The following is a 21844-nucleotide window of genomic DNA, read 5'->3' as shown; positions in this document are numbered from 1 at the left end:
ATCACAGCAATAATTTATTTATAATTTATTAATTTTATATTTTTGTATTACAATTTGTAATATATTAAAATAGAAAATTATTGTTTTAAATTGTAATCATATTTCACATTTCTGTTGTACTGCATTTTTTTATCAAATAAATGCTTCCTTGGTAAGCATAAGAACAAAATGCAAAAAAAAATTTTTTGACATTTTTAAGAGACAAAATTTAAAAAAATAATAATAATCTTACCAACCCCAAACATGAATGATAGTATATACTGTATTAGAACGGTATTATGTATCTCAATATTTATCAGCATTTTGATGACATTCGAGATATATCACAGTATTAAAATACTTGCTCTGACTTAAAAAAAAATATATATATATATATAGGCCTTATGTGTGTGTGTGTGTGTGTGTGTTTGTGTGTGTGTGTGTGTGTGTGTGTGTGTGTGTGTTTGTTTCAGCCAAACAGCCATTATAGCTTCAACATGTAAACTTGTAAAATGCAGTTTAAAATCTTGTTAAAAATAACCAGGGTATGTTTTTCACATTGTTTCACACTCACAGAAACAATGATATATATTTTTTCATTTCTACTGTATGCTCTAATATAAAATAATGACACTACTATAATATTGTGACTAACAGGTTTTAATGATATGAAATATCCTACTCTCTTAATGGGCTTCAGTGAAAGATACAAACATCATTACAACAGATCCACTAAAATTAAAGTTTGACCTCATTAACAGAAAGAAAGCTTACCAACTTACTCCAACACAGTTTTTCTAATGAAGTTTAATATACAGTATATACTGATACAAGAAAAAACTGCAGAAGTAGTCTAATGACATGATCTTTAAAAATTGTAACGGGAAAAAAAACTCCTTAAAATCATCGCACTATTCACAATGTTGATTAATTTTATATGACCACAGAATATATTGTCGAAATTCAATATGTATTGCCCAGCCCTAGTGATTAAAACTCTTTAGTCTTTGCAGCAGTATTGTGTTTAGCACCGGACCGACTCATCATCCACTCTTCACTGTCTTAGCATTTTCAACTGCATTCACTAATGCAGCATGAGTGCATGAATATTTCAGAGAACAAAAAGATGTATACGCTTGCCATTGATGTCAAACTGCTCTTCACTTTCTATTCCTGCACATTACTCATCTGTCCATCTTTTTAAGTGGGCTGTAACTTTGTTCCTGTCCAAACCCTTTGATCAATGCCAATCACTAACTTTAATCAACTAACTAATTCAGGAGGCTGGTCTGCATGTCCTTGGATTTGTGCTATAAACCCACCTTGCTAACCTTGGTTGTGGTAACTACCCTTTAAATTGATCTGATGTTCGGTAATCCCTCATAAACTCTACTGTTGCCATCTCCAAACCAAGATCTGGTTTCATATCTATTTATAAGTTCTCACATTAGTGATTTTTGTCATTCCAGCATCATTTTATTGGATGGCGGTGGCTATAGAGTCAGTAACATGGGCATCTGTTAAGTTGGGCATTTGTTCATACTTCAACTAGACACCCAACACCATTCCATCTGTTCTTGCTTTTTTGTCCCCCCCTCCATCCCTCCCTCTCCTCCTTCCCAGCATTCACTCAATGACAAGCTTAAAAAGAACCTCTTTTCGCGAAAATTCACTTTCTACAAGAACAAGGACCCCAGCGAACAGGAAACAAGTGATGTGGACCGTAAGTACATTAGGCGTGTGCAGGGCAGGGTAGCGCCACACGCGGCAACGCCAACACCGCTGAACAAAACTCTTGCTTCTGCAACAACCCTAAACATGACAGCAAATTTGATTGATCCCTTCTACTAAACCTCAATGTGAGCTGATGTAGAGACAGAATGTCCACTGAAGACCGTTGAAGTCTACATATCTGGGTTTGTTGCAAGGCAGGAGCAATGTTCATCGGTAAGACGTGATGTGCTGTTCCAGTAATCATTGTTATTTTTGTGGTTTTCTCTTGTTCCGTGCTCTCTGCCGACTGCTCCACAGGACCTGAGTGACGACAAAGGCTTGAGTAAGTCCACAAAGGCAACAGCAGACCTACAGTACCCCACCGGTCCCACCAAACTCCCTTCGTTCCCCATAAATCTGTTTTGCACATTTAGCAGTGATGTTCTGTTAGAATTGTGTTGCGTCTGCAGCCTGTGTTGTTTCTAGATGGCTATAAAACACAAGCTTTGCAGAGCAGTGCTATGTTCAGTTCCTTTGTTGGCCATTATGCCCTTAACATGTTAATTCTGCTGCTCTTAAAGGGATAGTTCAATTAAAAATGAATTTTCTGTCATAATTTACTAATTAATAGAATTGGCATAATTTATACGTTTTACAAAAGGATGGAAGCATGTTTAACTGTGACAATAATACAATAGAGTTTATTGTGGCAGTAAATTCTGTCTTCCAACTCTTCTAGAGTATTGCTTAAAGTGATGGTTCACCCAAAAATATGTGACCCTGGACCACAAAACCAGTCATAAGTCGCTGGGGTATATTTTTAGCAATAGCCAAAAAAAACATTGTATGGGTCAAAGTTATCGATTTTTCTTTTATGCCAAAAATCATTAGGATATTAAGTAAAGATCATGTTCCATGAAGATATTTAGTAAATTTCCTACCGTAAATATATCAAAACTTAATTTTTGATTAGTAATATGCATTGCAAAGAACTTCATTTGGACAACTTTAAAGGCGATTTTCTCAATATTTAGATTTTTTTTTCAGATTCCAGATTTTCAAATAGTTGTATCTCGGCCAAATATTATCCTATCCTAACAAATCATATATCAATGGAAAGCTTATTTATTCAGCGTTCAGCTTATATATAAATCTCAATTTCGAGAAATTGATATTTTGAAGAATGTTGGTAACCAAACAGTTTAATTTCACATAGACTTGCATTGAATGGGCTAAAAATACAATGGAGGTCAGTGGGAAATGAATTCTTCAAAATATCTTATTGAATGTTCCACAGAAGAAAGTAAGTCATACAGGTTTGGAAAATGATGTGGGGGAGATTTTCATTTTTGGGTGTACTATCCCTTTAACAACATTTGCATTATAAATGCATTGATTAAATCATGGTGATTATTATGTCTAATTCTTCAGTGTAGGGTTTCCTAAATAAGGGGTTGTGCAGGAACTGCAAGGGGTTTTTGAGTTGATTAAAAAGCTAATAAGTTATTAAATTGAATGGAACATTAAAATAAACAAATTGCGCAGCATAATTGAAAACTGAAATAAAACTAATAGTGATATATCTTATGAAATCATGATTTTCAAATCAAAGACTGCGATTTAATTAAATATATAGTCTGTTGCATTACGTTCACTTTGTTTATATTCAGATTCAGATTTTCCAACATTTTTGTTCCAAAATGAACAAAACCAGTATTCTGCCAAAATAAAAGCTAGAGGATTTAACATGTTAAAAGCTCAAGTGTTTGTACGTTTGAAAGTAAAGAATTGAAGAAATAAATATTTTGTACCACCCTTAAAAGTAACTATTCCCATTAGCCATAGAATTGTAGTTTTCTTTGTGTCTGGATGTCTCAGCAGGAGCAACATATTTTATTTTATATAATATAAAAGAAAATGATTTTAAACTTACATTTTAAACAACCAAAATAAAACACTTACTAGAAATAAAAAATAATGCAAAAACAATTAAGATATCCAGGCAGGCAAAGTCTTTCAGTAAAATGTGTTATTGATTGAATTATAAATGATAACAAATACAGATGATAATAATAATGAAAATAAATAGAAAAAGATTAAAAATAAATACAAAATATAAAACTGAATATACTGAGTATATTCTGTTAAAATTCCTGAGAGTATAACCTAAATTTAAGTATAATAATCTTAAGAAGACAAAAGACAAAGCCTTTGGAGTATTTGATATGAGCAGAAGAAAATAAGAAGCTGTGCCAGAAGCCAACTGGAGTAATATAAATATACTAGAGACTTACATCCTATACAACCAGATAATATCACCAGATGTTATGTCTGATCGATAGACGTCAGGGAATTTTCTATATATACACCTGGCACATGTTTTTCTCTGCCCAAGTTACTCTAAGTCAAAGAGAGGTCACGGTGACATGACAATAGGGTCATAGATAAGATCAGATAAAAATACCAGATGAACTTGTGGTTTTACATCCTTTGAGCACAAACAGCAAGCTTTGCAAATCTTCAAATATCAGTCTGCAAATACCACTTAGCTCTTAGAAAAGCACACTTGGTACCAAGAAAATTGAAGACAAATTGAGCAAACATCCTTGCGATATAATAAAAAATATTCAGCAGAGAATAAGTTTCCAACATCCTGTTCAAACATCCATTAAACATAACAAAATGTACCTTTTATATGTCAAATAAATAAAAATATACTTTGTCAATGGAATATGAAGAAAAGAACAGTAATAAAGAAGAATAAATGAATAATACTTGAGCATATGAGTAACATAAAACAGTCATGAATAATATGAATATATTATAACAATAAAAGAATCATAAAGGATAACTCACAAGGAATATACTGTACAAATGAATATGAAAAACCAAGAAACGTAACCACATTGGAAATTTGCATACATCAAAATAGATTTGATATTTTGTCTTGTTTCTTTGGATTGTTGTGACGGTTAACCAACATCAGAAATCTGTGAACATGCAAATTATAACGTTAACTCAAAATCTCAGGGGATGCTTGAGGTCAATATATTACTTCTAAGGGTTTTGGCTAACAAAAGCCCCTGGGAACCCTGGGTTTAGGGCTTTGAACAAATGCCTAACCCAAAGTATTAAATGTTGGTGTGTAACTCACATCTTTTCCTTTACTTATTCCCCCCACTAAGCAATTGGACATGTTATTTTTATCCTGGTGAATGACAAAATGGTCAGAAAAAAAAATCTCAGGGCTTGGGGAGTGGGCTCTTTTAACTTGCCAGTAAGCAACCACCTAGCCTAGCAACTGCGTGGCAATGCCTTGGAAACCATCCACAACACCTTAGCATTGGAGCGAGTTTCGCACCATTCTATTTTCTTCTGAATATGTAAAAATGTAGTTACTGCTGTAATTTTGCTTTGGGAGATGAGTTTGATATGTGCTTTTGGGGACAAATGCAAATAATACCATAGTCAGAAAGTCATTTAACGCTCATGTTCTGTTTGATGTTGACACTGAGATACACACTCCCTTCAGTTCTTTATTTTGATTTCTTTCAAGTCTCTAAAAAAAAAAAATAAAAAAAAAATAGAAGGAAAAAAAAAAAAAAAATAAAAAAAAAGGGGGGGGGGGTCAGTAATATTTTAAATGTTTTTGAAAGAATTATTGTATCAGTACTGCATTTATTTGCTCAAAAATACAGTATTTTAACATTTATTATATACATTTTTATATATAATATATTATGTAATTTATTTCTAAATTTCAGCAGTCCAGATTTCAGTGTCATTTGATCCTTCAGAAATCATTCTAATATGCTGATTTGGTTCCAAGGAAAGCTTTCTTATTATTATAAATGTTAAAAAAATAAATATCTGCTTAATATTTTGTGGAAACAAGGGATTTTTTTTTTTTGTATATTTAAGGTTTAACAAACTGCATTTAAAAAAAAAATTAAATATAATGTCCCTTTTGATCAATTAAATGCGTCCTTGCTGAATAAAAGTATTCATGTCTAATTATTATTATTACTGCCTTCAAACCTCTGAACAGTATACAGCTTAACATTAGTTAATGTGTTATGGACAAACCTAAATTAACACATTAATGTTAACTAATTGAACCTTATTGCAGCCTGCTTCTCTTACCAGTCCAGCATGTCCAAGTGTGAGGTAACCTTTTACATAAGCAGTTAATTTTCTTTCAATACTGTTTTTAAATGTCAGCTACCATACACTTTCATGATGCTCTTATTGCAAAGCTTGACTGGCAGGTTTTTAAAACGACTCTGGAAAATAAACAGTTACAAAGCATAATATCTGCTTAATATTTTTGTGGAAACAGGGATTTTTTTTTTGAGGAATGGAAAGTTTAAATGAACAGCATTTTTTTTTATTTATTTTTTTCCTACATAAATGTCTTTACTGTCATTTGTAATTGATTTTAATATATCCTTGTATCCTTGCTGAATAAAGGGATTATTTCTCAAATAAAATATAAACAAAACAAATGACCCTAAACTTTTGAACGTTTGGTAGTGTGAAAACAGTCACAACAGAACATGAGGGGGTTGAGGTCAGCATGGTTGATATAATGGAAAGTTATGTACAATCTTCCATGATTCCTGGATGTTTAGTATTTGTGTCCTCTCTTAGACTTCTAGACTTCTTTTAGGTGGTGGAGTGGAGCCCATCTGTCCATCAATGTTCACCGCACCATGACTGTGTTAAGAGAGTTTCTTACATGCATTCAGAGGGTATTAGATGATTTGAAATGTTTCATACTGATAAAACTACCAACCTCATTTTGTACAAGCAATTTTGTGATAAACCGAGCAAAATAAGATCAGCTTCAAAGCCCTCAGAGTCATGTCCTGCACAGGTTCTTAACGCTGCCATCTGCTGGTGACTGCTCTTAGTATTGTGTTTGTTATATTCCTGCAAAGCTTGTTTTTTTGTCTGTGGTGTTCATTTTCCCTTTTTATGGTTTCAGAGCATGTAACTTCTAATGCCAGCGATAGTGAAAGTAGTTACCGTAAGTTTGTGTTCCCCTTTATTTCCTTTCATCACGTCTCTTTAAACTTCATCAGTTTGAGTATTTAATTCCCTTTGTTCCCTCAGCTTTCCTTTGTGTTATATGCACACACAAAATTGAAAGATGTGTGCTATTCAAGACCAACATTTTACGCAAAAACAGTTTAATTTTAATATTTCAAATAAAGAAATATTTTAATCTTAAAATAGGTTGTTTAAAAATGCAGCAGCAAAAGCCGAGATAATTACAACGCACTATTGATTTAACCAACATAAGCTCACTTTACTCTACTATGCTTTATAGTTCATAAGCTAGTTATATGATTTGCCATACATGGTAGTTTCAGGTAATAAAACAGGTGCTGCTTATCTGTGTACCTTGCTTAGAGATCAGACTGGGTACACAGAATATTATGGCCTGGAATATTACCTTCAAATAACATGTCGCAGTCATTTGAACAGCCTTTCAACAGTTTTGTAACTGGCCTGTCATTCACATCGAGTGGTCTGAAAAACCTCTTGAACTTTGTTAATGCTACATGGCTCATTAAATCTCATTTGAACAGTGAGTGAAAATTAGAGACTACTGTTCAAAACAAAAGCATGTAAGCATAGGGTAACCAAGTAATATATTTGAAATGTAAATGAATAGCAATGAATGCAAAAGAAATGCATTTGAACACTCAACATCAGATTTACACAGTACATAATAATTTGTGAACTGATATCAGTGTTTCCGTCTCTATTAGGTGGACAGGAAGAGTATGTCCTCTCGTATGAGACAGTCACGCAACAGGAAGGTGAGTGTATTTCATTATGGCTTTCTTATATTATGGTACATTGGTTCATATATCTTCTTTTAACTGTGTTGGTGTGTAATGCTGCTTGACTGATTGATTGTAAGGACCCATTGTAAGGTTGTTATTATGGTTTTCAGTGAGTTATGCTCGTCCGGTGATTATCCTTGGACCCATGAAAGACCGGATCAATGATGATCTAATCTCGGAGTTCCCGGACAAGTTTGGATCATGTGTTCCCCGTGAGTACATAACCATGGTTTTATCATTTCTTCTGCAGAATTTCGTACCGTCTGCATTGTTTTTATGGTCATTTCTGTTCTTTGACCAGACACGACTAGACCAAAGCGAGACTACGAGGTTGATGGCAGAGACTACCATTTTGTTATTTCACGGGAACAAATGGAAAAAGACATTCAAGATCACAAGTTCATCGAGGCCGGCCAATATAACAACCACCTCTACGGGACAAGCGTGCAGTCAGTGCGAGAGGTTGCAGAAAAGGTGAACGAGTTCAACTTGTTAGGAAGTAATAAAGAAAATTATGGCAGTAATTAAAAAGGCTTTTTAAAAAAAAATGTTTTTATAGAGTACCATGCTGACCTTCAGATTTGCATTGTGCAGATTTGCAATTTTTCTCATTTCTCATATGACGATCTGTTTTTTATTGTTTTTTAAGGGCAAGCACTGCATCCTGGATGTCTCGGGCAATGCCATCAAACGACTCCAGTTGGCACAGCTCTACCCCATTGCGGTGTTTGTGAAACCCAAATCAGTAGATAATATTTTGTATGTTATTTTTACTGTCAAACACACAATAAATGCTACAGCTTGATTATTTTTGACTGATTGGCACTAGTAATATGTCCTCTGTGTCCTTCGCAGAGAGATGAATAAAAGATTGATGGAGGAGCAAGGCAGGAAGACCTATGACAGAGCCATGAAACTGGAGCAGGAATTCCTAGAGCACTTCACCGGTGAGAACAAATATGGAATTCTGAGACTCTTTCCAATGATATGTTTTTTGTCAAGATTATAAAAAGGTTTGTTTCTAAAAGACCGTAATGAATTTTGTAATATGACACTTGACACTGGCCACTAAGGGGGAGGAGACCGCCAAAAGATTTTAAAGTACCATTTCCATGGTAATGCAATGTCCGATTTCAAAATGGTTTTCACAGGATGAATCTTGAGCTTCTAAGCTTTCAAATGATATATGATGATTACTAAAAGATTTGATAGAGAAAAAGGACAACAACAAAAAAAGAGCGCCAAGCGTCCCACAGGTGGGACGGTGACAGTTATTGGGCCCCAGCTGAATATGTAATTGCAAAGACAAAAAATAAATAAAAACATTTTAAAATAAAAAATTTTTTAATATTCATAGAAGTACTGATGGCATAATTTTCATTTTTAGTTCAACTATTCCTTTAAGACTTGACATTTTTTTATATTTATCCCCCTGCCAATATTGACAAAAGCCAAGCTTACTGATTAGAATTTGATTAAAACGCAATCATAATTTGCACAAAACCACTGCCATTCAAATCATAAATAAGGTTGTGGTCTTTAATGAAACATCACAAAAAGGTGGAGGATGTGCATCTTTACTGTGTGGTTTTGTATCTCCTCGCAGCAAATAACCTTTTTTCCTCTAAGCCAGAGGAAAGATTGCCTGGAGTATTTCCAGAAGATTTTCCTGGAGTTTGTGTCTTACTATATTATGTTTACTTTCAGTTAAGTTCAGTATTCAAAATGAATGAATGTTACATTTTCCAAACCAGCACATTAAAAGAGGAAGCAATCATTTTGAAAACAAACTCACTGCAAATGACATTTGGTTTCTTTGTATTAGTGCTTACACGAAAGATCTTTGAGTTTTATACTGCTGCAACAATATAAACATGAAATGTAGCAACACCAGCTTAATTCACATTGATTTCGCAATACACGTTGACCAATAAAAAGTGCTGCTTGGTTTGGAAGTGATTTCTGTAGCTGTGCTTCATACATCATTACATTAATGACAGTGGGCAATGAACGTGAAAATTCTCCAAATTGTTGCTTATGTGTACCAATTTTTTATGTTTATTATATGATAGTTTGAAGTATTCCAAGGTGCCGTTAGCAACTATTTGTATTTATTTTATTAAATATTACCAAATATTACTAAAGAGTGACAGCATTTGCTACCATCATTGTGGGCCGCCTGTATCCAGTCCCACGTTTCCTGAGAACTTTTTGAGAAATATTTTTTCCATTGAACAAGGAGATGTATGATACTTAATGATGTTCATCTAATCTTTCCTTCAGCCATTGTACAAGGGGACACATTAGAAGAGATCTACAACCAGGTTAAGCAGATCATCGAGGAGCAGTCTGGGCCGTTCATCTGGGTACCTGTCAAAGACAAATTGTGAGATGGCTGGAGACAAATAAACCTTATTTTAGTATTTTTTTTATTATTATTTTCTTTTGGGGGTTTTTTTGTACTAACCTGGCCTGCTGCTTGCATTGGCTTTTTGACCCCTGAGCATAGGAAATACATTTTCTTGGGATGGGCTTGGGGTCATGGTGGTCTCACGGCCACCTCTCTCTCTCTCATGCCTCTCTTTGAAACTGCTGTCTAGAACTCACATCCCAATCTCCGCATTTCATCCTCCGGTGGGAGGAGACATGCCTGACCAGCGACTTACTGGACAGATTATACGGTACAGATTCCTTAATGTTTAAGGGAGGTGACTTTCTCGAAGGAAAACCAATGAGTTAATGCATTATATACATTTTGGTTTGTTCTTTTTCCCATATATGATCAGACGTTAACGCTTTCGTGTCGGTCTCTGAAAAGACATAAAGCCACACTTTGCACGTTTTTGCATTAAGAGCATGTTTTGCATTATTCTTTTTTCAGTTAACATATGTTCTTACGTTTTTGAGCTACGTGAACTGCAGCCACCATATTACTTCTGTTTTCTCTCATTTATCTTGTAAAATCAAGCAGCCCACTAATGTTAAGCAGCTGATCTGTTTTGTCACAAGTGCACAAAGAGGACAAAAACATTTGGCACAAAAGTTCTTCTTTTTATATTAAAAGTCTATTTGTCTTAACAATCTGTGTATAATTCAAGGTGCAAATGGGAGTAGCTTTTAGTAGAGGTGAAAAGGAACAGCTTACAATTATCTTTCAAATCCAGGTGATGACATATTCTAACTTAAAGAAACCACAATGCAAATAAGAGAGAATAAATTGTAATGTATATTCAACCCTCAGTATACTGCCTATTTTGTTATAATAAAGTCTATATTGAGCTTTAATTAAACTCCACACCTATGGGAATTATTTTCTTTATAATGTCAAACATACACTCGTATGAATATGCGTGTATGTATATAAAAATAAATATAAATAGATATATAAATATATATTTTCCTTTACTTTTACCACCATCACTTTTGTTGTTAATGGTTTGTTTTATGCAAAAACACTGACACACGGGACACATGGGCTGAATTGTGGTGTTCCATTTGCATCTGCTCAAACAATATGAAATAAAACTCAAGTTGGCAGTTTGTAGTCTTCTGCTCTCTCCTATGTAGTTATGCCATATTTACTTTTTCATGTGACGTGCATGATTTCTAAAAGCAATAGTCTTTGACACATTAAACATGAGCGAGAAGCGAAGGAGAGGGCTTCTCTTTCTGTTTTCACCGGGGATTGTGAAAATGTCAGAGTTAGCATGAACTGTAAACGTTAGAGGCTAGGAGATTCTTGCCTCCATGTGTGTGAACTTGTCGACTGCCCATAGCTGAAGAGAGATTTGCTTTGCCACTCTCTAACACAACTTTAACTATCTCCATCAGGGGGCGCGCTGACAACGTCCCCCTTTCGTTCTTAAGTTACTCGGAGATGATTGTTTTCTAAAAGATTGCTTCTCTAACTTGTCATCTTGGCTTTCTAACACATTTTTGACTAGATTATGTACATAATCTGCCAACTTGATTCATTCCATTTGTCAAAGGAGAACAGCTAATAAAAACTTTTTTCTCATATACAATGTTTTTGTGTATCTTTTTGTGTATGAAAAGGTAGGCTAAAACATTTCTTTAAAGTTTGACAAAAGTATTAGAGAGCAAAACGGTCTTCGATTCATGTAAATAATAAATAAATGTTACAAATGCTTCATCTATTGAACAGTTATATCCTAGGTTCTTCTTTTTAAAGATATAGTTCACCCAAAATTGAAAATTGTCATCAATCTGTATACTTTACTTATTCTGTGGAACATAAAAGGATGATGTTACAGCAAGTAATTGCTAACCAAAACGGTTTGGTTACCGTTCTTCAAAATTCTTCAGTGCCATCTTTTGTGTTTTTGGCTGAACTATCACTTTAAGCAACACACCAAAAGAGCTGGAGAAAACACTGCCACCATAAAATGTGCTGCATTATTGTATTATTGTACTGTATTTGTCGTCGTTAAACATGTTTCCATCCTGTTGTAAAACAAGAAAAATCACAGTCACAATTCCCTGTTGGCATTACACCTCTAGGTAGCAGCTGAATAGATGTAGCACTTTATGATGACAGTGCAATTATTATTAAAACGAATACAATGAAGTTTTAAGTCAGACAAAATCAAAAAGTGTTTTGAGTCTCTGAATAATTTCAATACTTAGTCAAAAAGGTTTCATAGATAGATCTATTCTTAAAGCCTATCCTGCATGGCTCGAAAACGTATTGTTTGGACACTTTAGGGGGGAAGAAACTGAAACTGACAGCCAGAATGTGTCCCAACACATTTTGTCTCCGTTTTGAACAAAATATCTAAACTACGTTTGATTGTCATTTGCTTCTTTTTCAAGGTTAAAAGTTATTTTTCCTGGGTTTAAGTGACACTGCCCTTGATTCAGAGCCTTTTTAGTTCCCTTATGGAAAAAGGTGGAGTTTCAAAGAATGAAAGACCACTCTGTGTGCACCTTGGACCTCCGCCCGTCTGTTGGACGTGTCGTCCTCATGTCTGGTCACATTATAGTCTATAAATCCTGAATTTGACTGCACGTATCTTTTATGATTAAGGTACCGTTTCCCGTTTAGTTATGTCGAAGTGCTGAGTCGTGTTTTGGACTTTGCAACAGTCTCTCAGATATAAAGCTACAGTGACGCACTAACATCTGCGCGCTCTGAGTCAGAGATGGACACCTGGGCTATTCTAGGCTTTCTGCTTGCGGTCACGCATTATGGTAAGAAACATTTCATATGAGGTGAAAAGAGTTTTTGTATCTCTGTCTTTATGTGTTGTAGCTAGCCTATACTGTAGGAAATGTATGTTTTTAAATATGTAAGCAACAGTATGAATCTGAGACTCTTTTGGAGATAAAGGTGTGGAAGGCTAAAAATAATGGTGATAATATTATAAATAACTTCGTCCAGTGTCAGGGCAGAGTACGATAAGATGGTGCACTATTTCTCCTGCGGAGGAGTCCAAATGTGAAGCAATGGCTCAGGCCTTCACCAGCGCTGCAATTCGACCAGCGCTACAGTGCGTCCTCGTCTCATCTAAAGCCGAATGCGCTGAAAAACTCACGGTAAGTCTGTCTGTCCAGTCACCCAACCAGCTAGTAGAAAACGTTCTCAGAACTTTGACTGTCGTTCTGGCAAAGTTATGAACAAACGTTCTTCCAGTAATATTAATACAACATTCAGTCAGATTTGTCTGGTCATTATTAATGTTCTCAATGTTTTTTTTTAATGTGATGGAAATGTGCATGTGCAAAATGAAATTTTACGAGACAATTTTCTTTATATTTTTGCTTAAACATTAAAATTCTAAATTGTATCAATTTTATAGAACAGAAAATGTCAAACTACCTGAAAAAACATGTTTATAATTTTCACATTGAAATTATTATTTTTTTTTTTAAAGTATTAATACATTAGTTTATGAGGGTTGTAGCATCACAGAAAAAATCCAAGGTTCAGATTTAAAAAGCTTTTCTTCCACACACAGAATTGATCACAAACATATGACAAATGATAATGTGTCCCTGCTCAGATAGTGTGCATTTGTAGTCCTTTGTCTGTTCATTTTATTTACAGAAGTACACTAAAATCATTTTCCTCCCAGAAAATTTTCATTAATCAAGTTGCAATTGTGATCAATATTGCTTTTGACAGAAAAATGAAGTTGATGCCTTCTCAGCCAGTGCTAAAGAAATATATGACATTGGCAAGCAAGCCAGCTTCAAAATTGCAGCTGGAGAATCTGGAGTAGATGGTATGTTCTTCTTTTGGTGCTGTAGACACCGGATTATGCGAGTTGTAACACTGAAATCTGCCTTTGAAATGTAAAGGCAGTGATTAAAGACATAAATGTCAACAGCAACATTACACTCTAAAAAAATGCTGGGTTAAATACAACCCAGGGCTGGGTAAAATAGTTGTTTTGACCCAGCGGTTGGGTTAAATGTTTAACCCAACCTTCTGGGTAGTAACCCAACCGCTGGTTCAAAACAGCTCAATTGCTGGGTTTGTCCCTATTTAACCCAGCATTTTTTAGAGTGTAGGTTGAATATTAACCGATTTACAATTTCTGTATCTGTATTGATTACATGCTTTATTATAATAAAAAAAATTGAGTGAATGTCCATTATAAGTATGTATGTTATGGACTATCCATTGTTTTATCTGGCAAAATTCTACTTTTAGAGCAACTAGTTAGTTAACAAAGTCTTAAAATTTGTTCTTCATCTAATGGCCACAGGGAAAGGAATAACATACTACGGTGTTGCTGTGGTGAAAAGGACAAATTCAGCTATCAACATCAACAGTCTGAAGGGGAAGAAGTCTTGTCACACTGGCAAGCACCGCACAGCTGGCTGGAACGTCCCTCTGGGGTATTTGATTGACAGTGGAATGATGTCAGCCATGGGCTGCAACATCCCTCAAGGTAGTCCATTGTTTATGGTGCAGCACATCTTAAATTGTCAGATGAAAAAGTATCTTGTAGCTTATCTTCATGTTTTAGGGGTCGCTGACTTCTTTAACGCCAGCTGTATCCCTGGGGCTAAAGATGACCCTGCGTCCCTGTGTCAGCTGTGTGTGGGAGATGGAACAGGAAAATATAAGTGTGATGAAAGCACTTCTGAGCAGTACTATGCATATAAAGGAGCATTCAGGTACCATATTTATTTAAAAAAATTAAAATCATACCGTAATGAATCATAGCTGGTGCAGTTACAGCTTTGATAATGAGAAATATTCTCAGTGTGTCACTTAACTGTTGTTTTGGGCTTCACAGGTGCTTGGTTGAGAATGCAGGTGATGTCGCCTTTGTGAAGCACACAACTGTAAGCGAGAATACAGATGGTAAATGTGTACTCCAGTGGTTCTCAACCAGGGAACTTCAGCAAACTTCCAAGGGGGATGCAGGATTACTTAAAAATATGTTATATTTAAATATATTAAATATATAATAATAATATAATTAATTAATATAATAATATAACTTATAGAAAGTATAATCATTCTGTCTTAATTAATGAATGATACAACATGAAATCATACACGTATATAAACATAAATATGTACAGTATATTTCCATGGCAGCAAATTATCAGATACATTTACAAATCAAAAATAATTCCTCCGTGTCTGTTAATGATATAATATAGTTAATGTTATGGTTAGAGCTTCTATGCATAGCAAAGAGTATGTTAGTGATTATAAGAAAATAAAGTGAAAGTAAGCACACATGCATTGTAGTTCTTATATGCTAAGTATACACAGTGATTATACAGGAAGTGTGGACAGTAAAGTTGGATAAGTGATAGATTATCATCTGTATATGATGTTAATACTAAATCTTTTAACTTTGTGTCTCAGGTCAGGGTGATTTGTGGGCTGAAGGCTTGCACTCTGAGGACTATCAGCTCCTGTGTCGGGACGGCACCCGCAGTCCTGTCAGTGATTATGAGAAATGCCATCTGGCTCGAGTCCCATCGAGGGGGATTGTTGTCCGCACTGACGTCAGCAGTTCAGTGGTTTACAACATGTTACGTGAGGGACTGGTATGATCCTTTTTGAAATTGTAATTTATTAGGATTTTGAAACAGAGTAAAAACTAATTGTACATTTGGATTTCAATGTGACCGTTTCATTTAAGTGTGTGTGTGTGTGTGTGTGTGTGTGTATGTTTCTCTTTAGCAAAAATCTGGGTTCCCCATGTTCTCCTCAGCTGGCTTTGAGGGGACAAACTTGTTGTTCAGCGACGCTTCAACCACATTTATCCAAGCAGGAAATGAAAACTATATCGAATGGATGGGCCGATACTATTACATACTGAGAGCTATGGACTGCACAGAGTCAGGTGTGAATCTTTGCATCTTCATCAAACAATGAAAAATTAAAATTTGAAATGCAGCAAATTTACTATGCATGCTATTTACTTTTTTATATTGTACTCAAAATCTGTGTTTCTCTGTGATGGGTGTGTGTGTAGACGTTCCCTCTCACCTGCGCTGGTGTGTCCTGTCTCATGGAGAGCAGCAAAAATGTGCAGACATGGCTGTGGCTTTCAAAAGCAAAAATGTGATTCCTGATATTCAGTGTGTCTATGGCGCATCTGTGGAGGATTGTATGAAGAAAATACAAGTATGCCAATTAAGAGATATTTAAATACCAAACTCTCTTATTCATACCCGCTGACACCAAAACGATAGCTATAAAGACAGATATAATGATAACTATATCGTCATATATATCAAGCCCTTATACTCATTGTTTCCCTCACTGAAATCTGCAATACATCACAACAGTCAAGTTCAGAGACTAAAAATTCCATACATTTTCACCATGGAGAAACAGATTTGTATAAACTCAAGGCTGCTGAAAAAGTGGGCGGTCACTGGGCTGTATTTAAATGAGACTCTTTTCCTCCAGAACAAGGAAGCTGATGCCATCACTCTTGACGGAGGTTACATCTACACAGCGGGGAAGAGTTTTGGTTTGATACCTGCTGTCGGGGAGAGCTACACAGGTTAGAGCCATACACTTTCAATGTACTTTGACTTTTGGACCATATGCTTTTTAATTTGAAATGGCTTCAATAAGATATGAAGTAAACATTTAAAATATGAAGAAAAAAAAACATTTTAGGAAAAAAGACAGCATAGCAAAAAGTAACTAAAAACGAAACTATATATATATATATATATGAAGAGTTCAGATGCAAAAGCCTCTAAGTCCCATCTGAAAATTTCTTCTAAAATTAGCATTTTTATCAGGCTCCTATGTTTATGTTCATTTATTTCACTTTAATGGCATAGAAAAGGACCTATACATTGCCATTAAAGTGACATTTCTGAACCTAAGCATAGGAGCCTGATAAAAATGCTAATTTTAGAAGAAATTTTCAGATGGGACTTAGAGGCTTTTGCATCTGAACTCTTCATATATATATATGAAGACAATAGCAAAAACAAATTTGTAGAATTTTAAAAGGCAGTGAGAATATGATTATGCGATTCATTATATTAATAGATGTGTATAGTTAATACACATTAATTCATTAGATTATTCAATTAATAATTCATTATAAATGTATGAAATTACTTGAATTTAGTATAAGGTGAACAGTTAAATGTGCTCACTAGGTGACTGTTCTTTGTTTGGGAAAGATTTTCAACAGTGCCTGATGAAACATCAGCTGTTTTATTCATAAATGATGATTCATTTTCACAAGCCACTGTGATTCTCTGTCTTAGGAGACACTGACGGAAGCATTTATTATGCTGTGGCTGTGCTGATGAAGAGCAACAGAAACATCCAGAGATTCAGTGACCTCAAGAGCAAGCGCTCCTGTCACACAGGTTATGGAAGGACTGCAGGCTGGAACATTCCCATGGGTCTGCTAATAGAAAAAGGCATCATCAGACCGCAGACATGCCAAGTGGCCCAAGGTAGAACATGTACTGTAGTGCACACATACCATGGGTTCCTAAAATCTAAAACAACAGTGAAAAGCTTTCAGCTTTTTACTCAGAATGTCACTTGTAATTTTATATCAGTTATTACAAAGCTACTGTAACAAAAGGCATATTGTTCTGCTATATAAATGGCAAAATCAGTGTAATGAGGGTGTGATTCTGCTTTTAGCTGCTGGGCAGTTCTTTGAATCAGCCTGTGTACCTGGAGCCAATCAGAAAGGTTTTCCCAGTAACCTGTGTGAGCAGTGCATTGGAGACTCCAGTGGTCAGAACAAGTGTGAAAAAGGCAAGGACCTATACGACGGTTACGATGGAGCCTTCAGGTAATCCACTATACTGCAGAAAAGATCTGAAAGATTTGGTGCTAATTTGCATTTTACCAATTGAGTATTTGCATAACAGCTAAATATTTATCATGGCCTCTGTTTATATTCTCAGGTGTCTTGTTGAAGGTCATGGTGATGTGGCCTTTGTCAAACATTCCACTGTATTCCAGAACACAGATGGTAAAAAGATCTCTGTTGATTTAGGCCTTTAAACATCTTCATAGAGCTGTTCAGTCATGATGTTAATTTGTAGTCTAAACCAGAGAATTTGCCATGGATTCCCTCAGGATTGTACATTTTAATACATCTTATTTTTATAGCCCCTTTTTATAGCACAAAATTTGTATACTTCACAGGTCAGAATATAAAGAATATTTTATAATAAAAAAAAAGAAAACACAACAAAAAGTAAATAAAAAAGAAAAACAAACTATAAAATAAGATGCCGCCTTGGAATTAACAGGTTCTATCTGCATTCTGAGCAGTTTTGAGATATTGAGCTTCAAAGTTTTTGCATTCCGTAGACTTCTGTAGATAGAACCCTTTTTGTTTTCTTAAAAAAGGCCCAAAATGTACACGGCTTACACAAGAAACATCACATAATGTAAATAAGTTGTCACGGAATAAGATGTGAATAGCTCAGTTTTGAAAAAATTGTCAGATAGAACCTTATAATTTCAAGACGACAAATTAAAAAAATGGAAATATTTGTAATAATAATGATATAGTAATAATAGTAATTGCTAAATAGACTAAATGTAATAATTAAAAGGTGATTTTCAAAAATGTGAATGGCTGGAAGTGGTCTATAATTTATATTTCTAATTATTAGAATAGCAGTTTTTGATTTATGAGTAAAATTAGGTACTGTATGTGATGAAAACTACTACTAAAAAAAACAAAGGAAACAATTCCAGAGAAAACCCATGGCTCAGAAATGCTCATTCTTTTCTGGGTTGAGGACTACAAACTGACAGTAAATTAATGCATTTTACATGCAGCAAGCAGACCATTACATCATGTGTAAAAGTCTCTAGTAGTTCTCTCATGTCAGAACTGTTAATTCCAGGAAACAATACAGATTCTTGGGCGGTACACCTGGATTCCCGTGAATTTCAGCTGCTTTGCTCTCAGGAGTCTCGTACTGAAGTCACTCAGTACACTAAGTGCAACTTGGCCCGTGTCCCTTCCCACGCCGTTATGATAAGACCTGATACCAACCACCACATCATCTTTGGCCTCCTGGACAAAGCCCAGGTATGTAAATCCAAATGTCTTTTGAAAATGGAGTTGTCCTTGTTTGTATGACTTTTTGGTTTGCACCTTTCAGAATTTCTTTGGAGTTAATGCTGCCTCAGGCTTCAAGATGTTTGACTCCAAACCCTATGAGGGATCCGACTTGATTTTCAAGGATTCAACTATCACTTTAATTGGTGTAGGAGAGAGGAAGACGTATGAGGAATGGCTTGGCCAGAGCTACCTGGATGCCGTAATAGCCTTGGAGTGTTCAGCTTCATCAAGAGGTACGGCTCTCATCAACAGGCCTCTCTCTCTCTCTCTATATATATATATCCCTGGATACTTTTAATAAGTCTTTTCACTTTGTGTTTCTCTTACAGTGTTTTCCTCATCCTCACTATTGCTGATGTCCATTGTGAGCTCCCTGGTGTCTCTGTTGGCTTTGTAGCGGGTCTGCCAGCCACAGAAGTGTTCCCGGTGACTTCATCCCTCCTCGACTCTGATCTTCATACTCATGCTGAAATTTCTAGTATTTAGGTGATTCAAGTTCAAATCAAATCGCTAAATCTATACAATATGCTTAAGCAATAGCAATGCCTTTTATCTGTGATTGTAATGGTACATAGTACGTGCCTATAGTACGGTTGATAAGCTTTCTAAGTGGGTCTAGGGACATTTTGGGGACCGTCTTAAATTCAGAACTGCAAAGAGTTGGTTAAATTCTTTTTTTTTTATAAACCAAGTTTAAACCAAAGCTGGTTTGTTATTATGACCATTTGTATTATTTCTACTCTGAAATTGCTGAGGGCAATAGCCATATCAGTGCATATGCTTTGCCTGTTACATATTTATTGCACAATGTTTATTGCAGCTTTTAAAACCGACATTTTATGTTATGAACTACTTGAAGGCACATGCCATATCAGGGAATATGCTGTGTCTAGCATTTTCCTCTTTGCTGATTTTTGCAACTAGTATCATGCAGTTGAATGCAGCATGCACTGGAGTTGTACTACTGAAATGTTATTTTCCTCTCGCATTCAAACTGATTCGTGCTTGCTTAAATCAACAACATACTGTGATAATGCAATTAAAATCCAAAATATTTTTGACCAATCTAATAAGTAGTCATTGAGATGAAACAAGCTTTTGAGCTGTTATAAACTCAGCTATGCTTTCATATCAGGGGGAGGAGGAGTATTTAATTTCAATGCTTATTCAGTCTGTTTTGTTGCCACATTGTCCATTACATGCATTTAGTTAGTATTGTTGCAATGCAAGTGCTAAATTTCTTTTACTAAACAATGTTCTCAAACTCTATTAGCAAGGCAACAATTTGGTTGCCTTTCTCTGTGAAACTTAAATTCCAAAAATGATACATACAGATCATGTGAATGAGGTGAAACTACACTATGAGATAAATAAGCAGAAATACTGTTCATTAAAACATTTAAAAAGGGTTTTTTTGTTTTTTCCCCAAAATTAAATTCTGAATGGGGCTTAATAAGAATCTTTTGCATAAAACCCATAATTGTGCTCCAGCTGGTGATTTACACATTGTTTAACACAGTATCACTAAATTGCTTTCTTGATTTATGGTGTGTTTCTTTGAGAGATTTATTTTTATTTGTTCAGATACCATATCAGTGTATATGTGCTGACACATGAATGTCCTACATTAATGTCTGCTTTGTCTTGCAATTTCTTAATGAAATGATTGAGATATGACTAATATTTAGTTGCCAGGCCAGTGCGTCTGCTCAGGTATTACAGTATATTGCCCCTTATTTTAAATAAACAAGCATCTTAAGATTTGTGTTGTTGTTCATCACTGCAGCATAATGATTGGCAGGCAAATTATAAAACATGTTTATTACTTATTATTGACTGAAGAGGATTGCATTTTCATCAGTCTTATGTTATTTGAAAATTATGTCGAGATGTCCAAGATTTTATTTTAGTCCAGATCTGTTATTCTCCAGTTATGTTTTTGAAAAGTTCATATTGCAATATGACCCTGAAGAAGACACTTTCTAGAGTTCAGGCGTGTTATAAATTATAATAATATAATCAGGTATATTATAATATATAATGCATAATCAGGTGTGTTCAGCCTGTGTTATAATAATAATGTTTAAGTATTATTAAAAAATAAATATGAATAATTAAGTATTATTTTTATATGTAATTTAACATTATATTCAAGTGCAGTATGCATAAAGCTTGAGCTATTCAAATATATATCAAATAGATTTATGTAATAATATTAATAATAATATTTTCTTATGTCATTATTATTATTTAAATGACATTTCTCTTCAATATACAATTTTTACTTTAATATATTACACAAAAGGGTTTAAAAAGCTTTATCTACTTTATTATTTAACTTTATTATAGATGAGTGGAAATATCATGAAGTCTGGCTGCATAACAGCTGTTGTTCACTTATAGCACCATCTGCTGATCATATAACCATACTGGATTCTACACGTGGACTTAATGGGTCATTATGTGTACTGTACATTCATAAAGCTTCAAAATACTGAACGGTTGAAACATTAAGGGGGAAAACGTTTTGTATTTAATATCAACATCTTTTGGGAGCGGAAGGTGTAATTGACGTTTCTTATAAAAGGGTCAACAAATCATGAAAAGATTTCTACTATATTGGAAAATATTAGTAATATTTAAAATGTCTAAATTATAGTAGAAATATTTTAGATACTATTTATATTTGTATGTCACACGGTGAGAACTTTTCTTTTTCAGGACTTT

The 21844-nt window shown here is 34.7% G+C and overlaps 1 protein-coding gene and 1 pseudogene across 1 annotated transcript; both read left to right on the top strand.

Annotated features, from left to right (window-relative positions):
• Positions 1-10468, top strand: part of LOC107590667 (disks large homolog 1-like) — a 148350-nt pseudogene extending 137882 nt beyond the window's left edge.
• Positions 10469-12485: 2017 nt separating this feature from the next.
• Positions 12486-20863, top strand: LOC107590629 (melanotransferrin-like). The gene is made up of 16 exons (XM_016279500.1): positions 12486-12758; positions 12949-13103; positions 13693-13792; positions 14279-14464; positions 14543-14693; positions 14816-14883; positions 15400-15584; positions 15721-15883; positions 16016-16167; positions 16456-16552; positions 17280-17474; positions 17671-17824; positions 17940-18007; positions 18897-19084; positions 19158-19350; positions 19447-20863. The coding sequence occupies exons 1-16, from the start codon at positions 12710-12712 to the stop codon at positions 19512-19514; spliced, it is 2172 nt and encodes a 723-aa protein (XP_016134986.1). The 5' UTR covers positions 12486-12709; the 3' UTR covers positions 19515-20863.
• The last annotated feature ends 981 nt before the right edge of the window (positions 20864-21844 follow it).

Source organism: Sinocyclocheilus grahami, unplaced genomic scaffold, assembly GCF_001515645.1.
Source record: "Sinocyclocheilus grahami isolate Dianchi unplaced genomic scaffold, SAMN03320097.WGS_v1.1 scaffold131.1, whole genome shotgun sequence".
Lineage (NCBI taxonomy): Eukaryota > Metazoa > Chordata > Actinopteri > Cypriniformes > Cyprinidae > Sinocyclocheilus > Sinocyclocheilus grahami.
The sequence above is the reverse complement of the archived record's forward strand: the minus strand, read 5'-3'. Positions and strand labels throughout refer to the sequence as shown.